Here is a 15411-nt window from a genome sequence, read left to right as displayed (position 1 = left end):
ACACCTTCCTTAAAGATAATAAAAAAATACAATAGTGTTGTTGAACCACACTATAGTAAAATGTATTATACTGAAAAAAAAAAAATATATATATATAATATTTACAGCACTTTAATGAATGCATGCTACAGCATACGGTAGTATTAACTGATAAACTGTAAAAATACTGTAGTATACTATATTTAAATTTAGATTGTTTACTTTTATGATATTCAAACTATAGAATCACTTCTATATTACTGAGAAAATCCTACTATAATAATAATAATATTAATTAATTTAAATTTGAATGAATTGTGTTCCCAAGGAGCTGTTTACAGATGTGACCAATGCTGTAGCTTATGACAGTGTTCTCGTGAAATTTGCTCAAAAGCCCAGCTGTTATTGAGATGCATCGCTCGGCTGGTTTTGTTCATCACTTTCGGTTCTGACTCCGAGAAACCGGCTGAGGATCCGCCCACAGCCGCGAGAAACGAAACTAAGCCGGCAGCCTATTTAAAGCCACCGAGGAGCCGAGAGACGCACTATTGCTGAAGACATCATAACCAGGTGAGTGCTGAAGATCATATTAAATAAGAATCGCTTTGTTTACACTATTATTTATGTTTTCTATCTGGTGTCATTTGCCGCTGCTGGTTTTATTCGTCTCTCAAAGACAAGCAGCTGTGTGTTTTTTTTTTGCTTGCTCATTTCCGGTATTAGCACGCAGTCATTTAATTTGTAATAATTTTTTAAAAGAGAGAACGAGAATAATATTCATATTTTACAATATATTGTAACAATATAAAGCATTTGATGTGGAAAAAATATATATGTATTTATAAAGACATGTTTAATCGTGTGTGTGTGTGTGTGTGTGTGTGTGTGTGTGTGTGTTCGTGCGTGCGTGCGTGCGTGTGTGTGTGTGTGTGTATATGTGTGCATGTTTATGTGGTTTATGAGGACACAAATTTGTATAATGACATGGGTATGACAGAGGTATTATAATATGAAGGTGGTTTATGAGGACACTGCCTATGTCCCCGTAACTCAAAAGGCTTAAAAAACATACTAAATGGTGTTTTTTTGAAAATCTAAAAATGCACAAATTCTCCTGTGAGGGCTAAGTTTAGGTGTAGGCCAACAGGTGTGTGTGTGTGTGTGTGTGTGTGTGTGTGTGTGTGTGTATATGTACGTTCTGTAGTCTGTGGTGATTACTACACTCCAATTTAACGAGAAATGAAACAGAAATTTCACAGTGGCATATCAATAATTCAATATGTGTCCGGTTCAGATATCAGCTGCATTTGACTAAGCAGACTAATCGTATGAATTTAGGTTCGTTGACATACTCTATACTTTTCTGAGCTAAAGTAATGATTTTGAGCAACTTACAGGCTTTGTATGAAGGTTTGTTTGCATGCATGCGATGCTTCAGAAATTGGAGGCTTAAGCTACTGTTTTGCAAATGTTAAGGATGATTCAAGAAATGAACCAAAGTGACTGAGAAAAACTAAAATGTATGAAAGTCCAGATAGATGTCCGCCTAGAATGGGGTGAAGGTATAGCAGATACCTACAGAGAGAAATTACTTTCTATTATTTCTGTTTATCAGTATAATCGCCCTGCAGATAAATTAAAATGGTCAATCCAAGAGGAGGAGGACAGCACAGAGGAAGAGGAGGCTTCAGTGCCCCTCAAAGAAGAGGTATTGGTTTTACTTCTTTACATTGATTTGTTTAACTTGGTCACTCAGTATGCATTCGTATTACTTTTCTTAACATTCTTATTACACCACAATATCTATTTTTTCAACAGATGGATCTGTGCCTGGTCAAAGACAAGCAAGCAGGTCTCCCAGTCGAAGCAGAGGAGGCAGCAGAGGTGGCCGAGGGGAGGGAGGAGGAAGAGGAGGAGAAGGAAGGGGTCGAGGTCACCAACAAGCCAGTGGGAGTACAAACAGCCAAAGGGAAAGATGGCCAGATGAAAACACTCAAGGTGCAAGAGGAGGTGGAGGAGGAGATGGAAGGGGACGAGGACAGAGGAGAGGAGATAACCAGCACCATCATCAGGGAAGGCCAAGCGGGAACAACTCCCACCGCCCTGTGATAAGAGGAGGCGCGATTAATGCACCTGTACACTTTCGAGGGTTTGGGAGACATGTTCGTGGGTTCATGCATCAACATAATGCAAATTCTTTTCTTCCAACTCCTTGCCGTCCTGAAAACACGGGTCACCAACAAGCCAGTGGAAGTATGACTGATGGAAGAGTTGGTCAACAAGGTGAAGAACCTCAAAGAGGAAGAGTAGAAGCTCAGCGAGGTAGAGGAGGGAATGGGAGAGGAAGAGGAAGAGGGAGAGACGGCACCCCTGATGTACGTAGACTGGGCTATAAAACGCTTGAAGGCCTGCTGGAGAAAGAGGCATCCGAGGTGGCCATCACCCTTTCATTTAGCTCTGGGCTCAAGAATCTGCTTGAAGACAATATGATGAGAAGCGACCTGGTGCAGCTGGTCTGTCAAGTTCTCTGCAAGGCCTTCGAGTCTCGAATTGACCGCAAGATCGTGCTGCACTTGGCTGGCATCGTCAAGGACTCTACGTTTTTCCGTAACGGTCTGCCATATCATGTGACTGGAATGATGTCGGATTACGCGCAAGGTAGAAGGGATCAGTATCCCCAACATTTGAGCAACATCATCAGCCTTCTCTCTGAAGTACTCAACATGTTTCCGCACAGCTCTATCCAGTCGGTTTCCATGTTGGTGGCTCTTTTGAAGCCGACGGTCAACCAGTTGCGTGCCTCTGGTGTGGATATTCTCGACAATACTGATGAAGACTTGGAGAGGGTGCAAGGTTTGGTGGATCACCTCCAAGAGAAATCAAGGGAAGGCACCTTGCGGTCAGATAACTACTCCTTCCTGGCAGCCGACGAGGATGCCCCACCTGGGGAAGAAGACTTCAGGACGATGAGCATCTATCCAACCATTGAGGAGTTCCACTTAGACCAGAAGCCGTTCCTGAGACCCAACATAATGACTCAAAGCTTCCCTAACGCTCGCATCTATCTAGACACACACTTCCGACTTCTGCGTGAAGATTTCGTGAGGCCGCTGAGAGATGGAGTCAGGGAGCTCCTGAGGATCCAGCACAGTGAGACTATCAATGGAAAAACAATGAAAAAGAGGCAATTTGATGACATCAGAGTCTACTATGACACCCGATTGATTTTGCCACTTTGCACACCAACAGGAATGGCCTACAAAGTGCAGTTTGACCAAAGGCCTCTTCAGGTAATCACTTATTTCAAGTTGTCCAAGAGCACTCAATGTACTCTATGGTTCCTAAACATGTCCTCCTACTAGGGATGCACAATATTGGATTTTTGCCAATTTTGCCGATGGTGATACCGATATATTTCCTTTTGTTTAGAAACAACACCAAATCTCTCCTGTGCAGAGATTATAAACAAATTGTTTTTAATTATGTATTACACATTAATGAAAAACATGTACAAATACAAAAGTATTTCATTTACATGTGAGTTATTCGACTTATCAGCACGGCATATCGGCATATTTTTTTCATATTGGGCTGATGCCGATATTTGCATTTTAAGTCATTATCGGCCGATTCCAGTAACATTCTGATAATATCGAGCATCCCTCCCTACCTCCTTCTAACACTTTATTCCATTGTATCTTCTCTTACAGTTTGTCCGGTGGGAAAATTCCAAACGTCTGCTTTACGGATCCCTTGTCTGTCTCTCCATGGACAACTTTGAAACCTTTCTGTTCGCCACCGTTTCCGATCGGGATCCAAAGCTACTGAAGCAGGGACAGGTGCATCTCTGTTTTTCTTCTGACAGCAGGGGCAGATTGGCCAGCGTTCAGCCCTCAGACTCCTTCCTGATGGTTGAGACTACGGCTTACTTTGAGGCTTACCGATACGTCCTAGAAGGTCTTAAGGAGCTAGACGAGAATGATGTTCCTTTTAAAAGGTATGCATAATTGAAGTAAATGTGAGTCTTTCTTACTTGACGGGTTTCTAGAGCATTGCTATCTGAATAAAGTAAAGTATTCTGAATGGTTGTTTTGTGGTTGCTTGGGTGGTTTTAAGTCAAAAGTACTCAATGCCAAGGCTTTATATCATCAGTTCCAGGTCTGAACAATAATAATAGTCGTGCTTAACTTGATAAACACCACATTTTTGTTGTTTTAGGTACATAGTGGAGTGCAACACAGATGTAGATCCTCCAGCTTACCTTCGGGTGGAGGGAAGGTCATATGATCTGTCTAGCATCATGGCAGAAGGACAGGAGAAGATTCTACCCTTTAACCCCTTGACCCCACATGCCTGGCCTGATGAGGAAAAAATGGGTCTCGATGAAAGCCAACTTCAAGCACTTAAACTGGCCTTAACCAATGAACTGACTATCATACAGGGACCACCAGGAACAGGTGACTAATCTGTGACTAGAGGTTGCTGTGACCCAATGTAGTACTCTTGAGACCAAGTTGCAAATATGCACTAAAAAGTTAACTATAACAACATAATAGATGCAGCCTGTTTCTGGAGTGCAAAGACATACGGATTTGTTCTGCAAGATTGTTCTTTTTCTTAACTGTATATTTGAAGATCCTGTTTGTTTTCCTCTTTGCAGGGAAGACACATGTAGGCCTGAAGATCGCTCATGCTTTGCTGGAGAACCACAATGCCTGGTCAAATGGTTGCCCTATGCTGGTGGTCTGCTATACCAATCATGCTCTTGACCAGTTTCTGGAAGGTACGGTGCTAATGCCTATATCTGTGTGGTATTTATAAAACCTTGCTTTTTTTTTTTTGTACTTGTGTATAAAAGCAGGGAGAAACATGGGTAGGTCACAAATGAGATCTCTGATAAGATCTGAATGGAAGGCAAATAGAGATGCCTCCTACTTCTGATTTCTTGCTTGTGATAAAAAGACACCAGTAATCTCACATGTCATGTGTCTCAGAAGAAATATTCTTTTAAGCATTTAAGGGACTATAAACTTCATGGCTTCTTCAGAGAGTTCATTCTAGTCCAGTAAAGGATAACTCTACAGCTTCATTCATGTATGAAATAATGAGATACTTCATAACTTTTGTCCCAGGCATCCATGGATTTTTAAAAGAGGGCATTGTAAGAGTTGGAGGAAGAAGTAGCAGTGAAACTCTAAAGCCCTTCGGTCTGAGGGAGCTGACCAGGGCATCAAACTTCCGCAAAACTTTGCCACAGCACCTGAGGAGAGCCCATCATGATGTGAGCCCTCTATTATGGACATAACTCAGATTACATTATGACACTTATTTTAGTTTAGTTTAGTTTAGATTGGTTTAGTTTATACTAATCTATTATTTCTCAGGACTATCAATAGAAAAACAATAATTTTGTAACCAGTGTTACTTTAGTATTATGATATACTGTTATAGTTTTTATTAATATTTTATACTAATTATTTTTGTTTTCATTTAAATTTTATTAGAAGTTTTAATACATTTTTGGCATTTCAATTCGACTTTAAGTTTAACTAAACAAAAAATTAGAAATGTTGCCTTAGCATCTAACTGAAATAAAATAAGTGCCTTTTTTATTAAATCATTTAACAGTTGATTTATTTCAAGTGATTTAATTTTTTAATTTTATATTATTATTATTATTATTGTTGTTGTTATTAATGATAATTTAACCCTGCCGTAAACACTCGTTTTTAAAAAAACAAGTTTAAATTGACACATGAATAAATTATGAAAATCCTCTTTATTTTTGCATAAACTGTTCCTAAAAAAAAACATTATCTAATTAATGTTTAATATAATAATTAGATGCAACATGTGATCGTGCTATCAGCCATGTGCATAACACTTTATCACATGTTTTTATTAGTAAATCATTCTTGTAATAATTGCCAAAGACAAATCCAAAGGTTGTCTGAGAACAATTATGTGCCAGTTATGTTCTAATGGGTTGTGCTGTATGTCCACAGATCTACACACAGATGGAGGTAGCGCAGGATCTCTTAAAGAGACAGTCCGTTCAGCTGGAGTGCAGCTTGCGTGGCGTCCTTAAAGAAGACTTCCTGGAGAGATACATCTCTTCTCAGCACTGGGACAGCCTGTGTCTACAGCCAGTAAGTGCTGTACACACACCCACACACACACACACACATACACAGGCTTTGAAATGCTTTGCCACAGCTGTCAGACACGCCATCCATAAGTAGTGTATACAGATTATGATGAAGCTATATTTTACAGTATGATATTTTACCCTGAACAGCTGAGCTAAACAACAACACAAGCTAGTATGCCGTTTGATTTGATTCACTTCCATCAGTTATAATCAAACCATCATTCTTTAAACAGTGTAGTATGTTGCAATTCCCAATGAGACTGCATTTGGCAGATATGAATTTCAGACCTATAAATCTGCTGTATCGTATCTGATATGCAAATTTCTAAGGCCTTTAAATTATCAACACGATCAAATCTTAGCTGTAAAACCTGCAGCTCACAATCAACTCCATGCCTTCTGTTGTCTGATTGGTAGTTTATACTTTTTTTAGCCAAAATAAAAGCTCTTTTAGTGTAATTGTACAAACATCCAGCTTCAGCTGGTGCTTCACGTGTTTTTAAAAACTCCACCAACTGCACCAAGTTTCTTATTTTTGCTCAGTTTGTGCCTCTGAATAAAACAATAGTCACACTATATCATACTACACGTGACCCCGGACCACAAAACCAGTCATAAGTTTTTTGAAATTGAGATTTATATGAATAAATAAAGAATAATCTACAGAATAAATAATCTTTCCATTGATGTATGGTTTGTTAGGATAGGACAATATTTGTCTGAGATACAACTATTTGAAAATCTGGAATCTGAGGGTGCAAAAAAATCAAAATATTGAGAAAATCACCTTTAAAGTTGTTCAAATGAAGTTCTTAGCAATGCATATTACTAATCAGAAATTAAGTTTTGATATATTTACAGTAAGAAATCTACAAAATATCTTCATGGAACATGAACTTTATTGAATATCTTGATGATTTTTGGCATAACAAAAAGGATCATTTTGACCCATACAATGTATTGTTGGCTATTGCTACAAATATATCTGTGCTACTCATGACTGCTTCTGTGCTCCAGGGACACATATATGAACAATAAAAGCCTGTATCAAATATGATACGCAAGTATTTTTTTTATATTTTGTCTAAAGATCCACTAACTGTTCTATAAAAAATGTTTTTCAGACATGAAATATGTACATATTATTTTACTCAACAATTTGCTAAATATTCTTTCCTTCTGTGTTAGGTGTTTGAGGGATTTGAGATTGTGGGGAAAAAGAAGCCTTCAATAATAGTGGAGTGGCTCGGCATCGGATTCTGTGGTTTTTTGCAGGGGCCACAACTAACAGGTGGAGCGGGTGAGAGACTAGTAGATTACAACATTCATTTTTATGTTCTGTATGTGGTAAAATAAACTGTGGATTGAAAAAAAATCCACAACATCATTAAAGTTCAGTTCTTTCAGCGCATGCTCATTAAAGAAAGGAATGGCTGTTTTATGGGGTTTCCTTCATTCTTTAATGCACAATGATTTTCTCTCACCACTGAGATGCAGTATTTATCATCATTTAGTAATTAATGCAACAACTGCCAAACTATTCATAAGACGAAGTATTCTGCATTACTTAGTTATCGGCATAAATACAGTGCCAGTTATCTATTTTTTTTCTGCAGCTCATTGAGGCCCCCTGCTGGTTGAGGCCTAGTCTATCTGTGCCTCAATTTGTAATCCGTTTTCATGACCAAGCACATCATTAAAATAAACTCTTTTATTACTGCATGTTGATAAAGCACAAAACAACAAAACAAAAGTTGGATGTGCTTCACATCTGTGTTACGATATGTTGATTTTAAGCAAACTAGAGAGATTTTCTTAAGTTTTGTGCAAGCTGAGAAGGTGGTTTTTCAGTGTTTGAAATTAGGACATATAAAGGCTTGCATTACAAATCTGGTCTGGACAATGAACCAGAAGAATAAAGGGCAAATTCAGCATTGCAATCCTTTCTCGCTTTCTTTCTCAGAAGCGGCAGATGAAGACGGGGCACAGCTGGAGGATGAGGAACTGATAGATATCGATGAAGAGGCGGATCTGATCCAGGCCGAGAGGATGGTGTTGGATGCGGAGCACGGGGATAAAGACTGGAAAAAGCTGCAAAGCGAAGAGAGAAACATCGCTGAAATGGCTGATTTGATGCTGGCTATAAACCTGAATGATACTGAACCAGCCCAGAGTCAGGCTCAGAATCAGGCTGAAGAAAACGAATGGCAGGTATGAGAAGTCATGCATTATTTAATCATGTATATTATTGGATTGAAAACAGTTTTTTTAATTGATTTAAAAATGAATGTTATAATTATTCTTTTGATGTAAATCTCAGACCTTTGTTTATATTTGCATTTTAAAAAAAAATATATATATATAACATTGTATTTATATTTAAAATGTAAAGTATGAACTTTAAGTTCTTAAAGGAATATCACTTGTTCTGAGCACTTTTCTTTCTAATGTGGAACATAAAAAATGTTGTTCAGCATAAACTTCATCCTGCTTTTTTGCATGCAATGAAAATTAATGGTTTCCTAAGGTTGTCAAACTCAAAATGCAAAAAAAGCATCGTACAAGCCAGGGTTATGCAAGGATTTAAATAACCTGTTTTACTTGGAAATATGTTACACTGCGAAAAGAAAAATGGCTTGTGAATGTCGTTTCATGTTGATTGTAAGGTATTGCTGTGCACCATGTGTGTGTTGTTGTGATGAGCTCATTGCTACTGTTCTGCTTGATTTGTGCTTAGATTCAAGGCCACCAGAAGAAAAAAATTAAACAAATGGCTAAAAAAGAGCTGAGGAAGACTTCAGCCATGAGTGAGCTAGAAGAAAGACAAATCAGGGATGTGTGGAGCCTCAGTCTGAAAGACAGATGGAGACTGTATCGGTAAGACCACACACACACACACACACACACACACACACACACACATACATATTCCCAGCACTAGATGGCAGCATTTACCTACAAACTTCTTTATGCCACTCCAGTGTACTAACAAGATTCAAATTGTAAAATATAAACCAGCTAGATTAGATTCATGCTATAAACATCTTTTTCTTCTTCAGTCTTTGGCTTTTGCGCTACCGGACTGATCTTCGCACTAAGGCCCTCGCCTCTGAGCAGGTGTATCAGGACGCAGCGGAGCAGCTAAATGAAATCCGCCGTCGTGAGGATCTGTGTGTGCTGCAACAGGCTCGGGTCGTGGGTATGACCACCACAGGAGCGGCTAAATACAGACAGGCTCTGCAGGAGCTGCAGCCCAGACTGGTGATCGTGGAGGAGGCGGCAGAGGTGTTGGAGGCGCACACCATCACCACCCTCAGCAAAGCCTGCCAGCACCTCATTCTGATCGGAGATCACCAACAGGTAGAAAGCACTTCAAGTATTATAAATATAATAATATGCAATATTTATTAAATAAATAACTAGTATACTGCGTAAGCAACCATGATGCTTCCATGTGTTAACGCATGTCTTTATGCATTTCAACCTGCACAGTTGAGGCCTAGTGCAACAGTGTATGACCTTGCCAAGAATTTCAATCTGGAAGTGTCGATGTTTGAGAGGCTTGTCCGAGTGAACTTTCCATTTGTGCGACTTAACTACCAGGTTAGTTTCTGTAATATTACATCAGCCATTTAAGGGTAGCACTTTATTTTACAGTCCTGTTCCACATGTACATGCTATGTACTTGATACAATAACTGGGTAATAACTAGGTACTAACCCTGAACCTAACCTTAACACATGTAGGTACCTTACAATACCCAGTAAGTTCTGAGAGTACACTGTAAGTACACATACTGTAAAATAAAGTGTAACCCCTAACCCATGGAGTTACCTTATATTATCAATACTTTCTAACACTGTAAGTACAGGTAAATGCACATACTGTAAAATAAAGGTTAACCCATTTGATTACATATTTACTAATGTCAGTGTGCTAAAACAATGTTAACAACAATCCTGTTCTGTTTATATCTTTTGCAATGCATTTGTAGCATCGCATGAGGCCAAGCATCGCTCGACTGTTGACTCCTCATATCTATGAAACTCTGGAAAACCACCCTTCTGTGCTTGAGTATGACAATGTTAAGGTAAGTCATTTAAGCAAATACAATTACAAAACCTTTTATTATAATATTACATCAGTCCTGGCATATTCTTATCACAGTTTGCTTAAAAATAATTCGGGTACCATCATCTACTTGACACCTGTATCTTGCGGTCAACAGGGGCTTTTGACAAATCTCTTTTTCGTGGATCATTGTCAACTTGAGGAAGAGATTAAGGATGGACGGAGCCACCAGAACCCTCATGAGGCTCAGTTTGTTGTTGCGCTTTGCCGCTACTTGATGCACCAGGAATACAAGCCTTCCCAGATCACCATTCTGACGACCTACACTGGACAGCTTCACTGTCTGCGTAAGCTCATGCCGTCTACGGAGTTCTCTGGCGTCAAAGTCCATGTTGTTGACAAATATCAAGGGGAGGAGAACGACATTATCATATTGTCTCTGGTGCGCAGCAATCTACAGAGGAGAGTGGGCTTCCTGAACATATCAAACCGTGTCTGCGTTGCTCTTTCCCGTGCTAAGATGGGTCTCTATTGTATCGGAAATATGGACATGCTCAGCTCCGTTAAGCTGTGGAGCAACATCCTTCACACTCTGAGAGACCAAGATCAAGTTGGTCGTGCTTTGACGCTGAGTTGTCAGAACCATCCGGATAAACAAATCCTGGCATCCTGCAGTAATGACTTCAAAGGTGCCCCTGAGGGTGGTTGTGATCAGCCCTGCCAGTTTCGCTTGGATTGTGGCCATGTCTGCACCCGTATGTGCCACCCATACGATGCTGAGCACAAGAAATACAAGTGCATGAAGGACTGCCCGAAGGTGCTGTGTGAGCTGGGTCACAAATGTACACGTCGCTGTTACCAAGAATGCGGTAAATGCCGGGTACTCCTAGACAAGACAATTCCATCATGTCAGCACATCCAGAAGGTGCCTTGCCACCAAGACCCTGAAACATTTGTCTGTCAAGAGCCTTGCCAAAAGACCCTCCCATGCGGCCATCCCTGCAAGGCAACTTGTGGAGAGCCCTGCACCTCTCAATGCATGGTAAAAGTTGAAATGCAGTTGAAATGTGGACATACACAGGAAGCACCATGCTACATTTCTAGGGACCACAAAAGAGAGCCAAACTGTAGATCTAAATGTGGCACCACCTTGAAATGTGACCATCCTTGCCCGGGAACTTGCTATAGGTGCTGTCAAGGTCGCCTGCACAAGCCATGCACCCACAAATGCCAGGAAACCCTTGTGTGTTCTCATCAGTGTCTGGAGCCTTGTGTAAGAGATTGCCCACCATGTTCGGTTCGCTGCGAGAACCGTTGCATCCACAGCTCCTGCATGAAGACTTGCGGTCAGCCTTGCGCACCTTGCAACGAACCCTGCGAATGGCAGTGCCCTCACCACAGCTGTACCAAGCTATGCCACGAACCATGCGACCGTCCACCTTGTTCTGTTCCCTGTAACAACTCCTTGCCCTGTGGACACCGCTGCATAGGTCTATGTGGAGACCCTTGTCCCAGTAAGTGTCGCATTTGCCATAAGGAAGAGGTGACGGAGATCTTCTTTGGCAATGAAGACAACCCCAGTGCTTGTTTCATTCAGCTTGAAGATTGCAAGCACCTGTTCGAGACTACAGGAATGGATCAATATATGAATCTTGACGAAGACCATGACGCTGAATTGGATCAAAGGGCAATCCGACTCAAGGATTGTCCAAGGTGTCGTACTCCCATCCGTAGAAACCTTCGGTATGGCACTCACATCAACCGCAGCCTGGCAGCCATTGAGATGGTCAAGGAGAAGATCAATGGTGTGCCGGATGTGATCAAGCAAAAGCAAGAAGTCCTTAGCTTGCAACTGCGTAAGAAGGAGAACTTGAAGAAGCACCTTCCTGACAAGTTTGCCCTCCTCAAAGAGAAGCTCAAAACAAGCTTCTCACTCCTACAACTTTGGCATCTCGAGAACTTGATGACCTACCTCGAGAGAGTTGGGAAACTGAAAGCAATGCAAGAAGAGCATATGTCTCTCCTTCTGGACAAAGTTTCGCCGTTCTCTAGCAAAGTTGATGAAGTCTTGAGATTCCTCGTAGATCCGGCTCAGAGGTTTTCAGACCAGCAGATTGCAGATCTCGAACGTGAATTGAAGAGACTCTCCTATTTGGCTGAGCTCAACGTGCGTTGTGGCATGTCACTGATGAGAAGTCGTATTTATAGCACCGAGATCCAGCAGTTAAGAGAGATCCTGGAGGACACTTTGCCTTTCTCCGAGGGTCTAGAACGTACAGTCAAGCAGATGTTTACCGACCTGGACACCAAACTGCCTCGCAGTGGCCTGGGCATCACTGATGAGGAGAGAGTGATGATACTCAAAGCCATCGGTTTGAATAAAGGCCATTGGTACAAATGTCCCAATGGGCACGTATATGCAATCGGTGAATGTGGGGGTGCGATGCAAGAAAGCAAATGTCCTGAATGCGACGCTGCTATTGGAGGCACTCATCACACTCTCATTCAGGGAAATGCTGTGGCGACTGAGATGGATGGCGCAGAGCATGCCGTCTGGTCAGATGCTGCCAACTTGGCAAACTTTGACCTGCAAAACATGGAAGAATGAAATTCTTAGCTTCTGTCTGCTGAAAGGGTTTTAATCTGCTAAACACAAATCATGAAATGCTGTTTTTAATCAGGACAGGCAGTAGTTGCACCTTTAGCAGAGCAAGTTGTAATTTAACAGTTAGCAAGAGCTTTCCAAATGAACTTTTTCTCCACACTTGCCACTTGATGGGAGAAATAAGCTGTACTTTGCATTGTCTTTTTTTGTGCCCATGATGAGGAAATTGCATAACTAGTCAATCTCTAGATGAAATGCTCCTCTCACTTGGATTCTGATCCTCATAAATTCTGGAATTTTAGCTTCCTTGCAAATTTTCAAAATCGTTGCTACTGCCTGCTAAATGACCAGTAACTGCATCTTACTCACATTTCATGCTTTCTGAGTGGAGCCTAGTTACAAATATTATGCTCCACACATTTCAGTTCATTAGCTTTTAAAAACATTCTGGAATTATTATAACAGTGATAAAATAAGCACTTTGTGGTGGTTTTTATAACGTATAGGATATATTATCGAGATCAGTCTTATAAAATAGATATATAGTTGTGGTCCTGAATGCTGGATCCTGATTGGTCAATATGGCTGATGTACTTAAATGTCCTTGATCCAGATGTGCTAACATACACATATGAAAACACCAATGATTAACAGTAGCCCACATGTTATAAAATGTTTATGCTCATAGAAAAATAGCACTTAATTCAAAATATGCTTAATAAAATCATGTTTTAATGAAAATGTGTGTCGTTAATGTTTTATTAGATGGTAACTATTTCATAAAAGCAACTTGAGGCCTATATAGCGAATGCTTTTGGTTTCAAGTATATACTAACGTTCGTCTTTGGCTTGATTTCACTAGGTGGCAGCAGTGTAACGTCAACAACTCTCAGCAAGGAAGTCAGTATATATGTGTGCTTTCCATAACCCAAGCTGTGCTTTCTCTCATGTACGGTCAGACTCTGACCTGCATCAAGAAACGCACTGGTCTCTGTCAACTTCAGCAGGTTTATTCTCTGCTGATATCTGCCTAATAATAAAGCATCACCTGAGCGCTCAGCGTAAATTACAGAGTCCAGAGGCTAGTCTGTGAGCGGCTGGGACGGCTTCCATTTAGGCTTCCCAGCACCTTACATCAGTTCATTATGTGATGAATGTCGTCCTGTCATAACATAAACCCGAATGCAAAGTCGGCACTTTCTGCACAGGAACTAAGGGTGGAGTGGAGAAGCGACAACAACGACAAAAACTGTTGTGTCAGGATGCGAAGGAAAAGCAAGCAGAAGTTAAAGTGCATTTCTGAGGGACAGTATTTACAGCCGGTGATTTTATAGGCCCGAAAAAAGCAAGTGAAGCAAAACGCAACAATTTCTTGTCATATTTTTTGCGTTAGTTTAATGCTTCATGAGTGCCTATCCCTTAACTGTGGTAAAAGAATCAATCTTTCAGTGCTTTATTGCTTTTGTGTAAGCAATACGCTAAAAGACTGCAATGTTCGATAAATCACTGAGCGATGATGACAAAAGTTGTTTTGCTAATTAATATTTATTCATTTAGCTGTACAGCATTTACTGTTGCCACAGATCAACACAGCATTTTGTCAGCTTTATGCATAATTGGCGAGAGGTTACGGTTTCCAGGAGTCGATTTTTCAATGGCTTCACACTCATCTGCTCATTATGGATGTGACTTTTATTTTCTGTTTGAATTCAAGGACAGATTGGGACAGGACCAGAGTCTGACGCATGATTGGGGGAGGGATCGAGCATCTATGCATGATTGTTCGTCACAATGAGTCATTGTGTTTAATGGAGAGAATCGTTTAAGTGTCACACAGATTGGACGGTGGAGTTCACAGAGATACAGATGAGCACACGCTAACTCCTGCCGTCCACCCTGAGCACTAATGTAATTAGGGTTCAAGTACCTCAGTATGCAAATGGCGAAAAACAAATTACAGCACTGTAGATGGAAGAAAAGTAGGGTTCTGGTTGAATTTGGGACATATTGAATATGATTCCAGGTGCTGAGAACAAAAAATATCATGGTACTATGATGTTTTGTTTTTGTGGACAGTAATGCCATGGTATAACAGGGTTTGCCAGACATGGGTTTGTTAGATTCTTGTAATAATGTGAATACAAAATAATAATAAAAAAAATATATATATAATATATATATATATTTAAACCAAATGAAATGTAGTTATTAACCATTTTAAACTAATTATGCAAAACATAAAAAAAAAATCGGTCACACTTTATATTAGGTGGCCTTAACTTCTATGTACTTACATAAAATAAGTACAATGTACTTATTGTGGTCATATTGTATTGCAACACACTTTTGCTGCCATTGAGGTGGGATATGGGTAAGGTTAGGGACAGGGTTGGTGGTATGGGTGGGTTTAAGGGTGGGTTAAGGTGTTAGGGATGGGTCAACAGTGTAATTATAAATGTAATTACAGAAATTAATTACAGATGTAACTACATATAGGTATTTTTAAAAATGTAAGTCCAATGTAAGAACATGTATGTACACAATAAGTGCATTGTATCAAATGATTAATTTAAATGTAAGTACATAGTAGTTAAGGCCACCTAAT

General features: G+C 40.1%; 1 protein-coding gene across 2 annotated transcripts; it reads left to right on the top strand.

The window, feature by feature from the left end:
* The first annotated feature begins 455 nt into the window (after positions 1 to 455).
* znfx1 (zinc finger, NFX1-type containing 1) lies at positions 456 to 13543 on the top strand. Of its 2 annotated transcripts, none has more exons than XM_079377812.1 (15): positions 456 to 549; positions 1595 to 1687; positions 1798 to 3269; positions 3690 to 3976; positions 4198 to 4436; positions 4640 to 4762; positions 5112 to 5260; positions 5985 to 6128; positions 7319 to 7430; positions 8094 to 8341; positions 8868 to 9007; positions 9190 to 9490; positions 9623 to 9733; positions 10125 to 10220; positions 10359 to 13543. In XM_079377812.1, the coding sequence occupies exons 2-15, from the start codon at positions 1621 to 1623 to the stop codon at positions 12807 to 12809; spliced, it is 5940 nt and encodes a 1979-aa protein (XP_079233938.1). In that variant the 5' UTR covers positions 456 to 549; positions 1595 to 1620; the 3' UTR covers positions 12810 to 13543. The 2 variants fall into 2 exon arrangements, with proteins under 2 accessions (XP_079233938.1, XP_079233939.1); XM_079377813.1 differs by having other exon boundaries at positions 460 to 549; positions 1611 to 1687.
* Positions 13544 to 15411: the final 1868 nt, after the last annotated feature.

The sequence above is a fragment of the Barbus barbus genome (assembly GCF_936440315.1).
Source record: "Barbus barbus genome assembly, chromosome: 25".
In the NCBI taxonomy this organism is placed as follows: domain Eukaryota; kingdom Metazoa; phylum Chordata; class Actinopteri; order Cypriniformes; family Cyprinidae; genus Barbus; species Barbus barbus.
The sequence above is the reverse complement of the archived record's forward strand: the minus strand, read 5'-3'. Positions and strand labels throughout refer to the sequence as shown.

Coding starts and splice junctions, on each gene's coding strand:
- znfx1 (XM_079377812.1), top strand. CDS start 1,621: ATGGTCAATCCAAGAGGAGGAGGACAGCACAGAGGAAGAGGAGGCTTC. Junction 1,688..1,797: donor CAGTGCCCCTCAAAGAAGAG/GTATTGGTTTTA, acceptor TTTTTTCAACAG/ATGGATCTGTGCCTGGTCAA. Junction 4,437..4,639: donor ACAGGGACCACCAGGAACAG/GTGACTAATCTG, acceptor TCCTCTTTGCAG/GGAAGACACATGTAGGCCTG.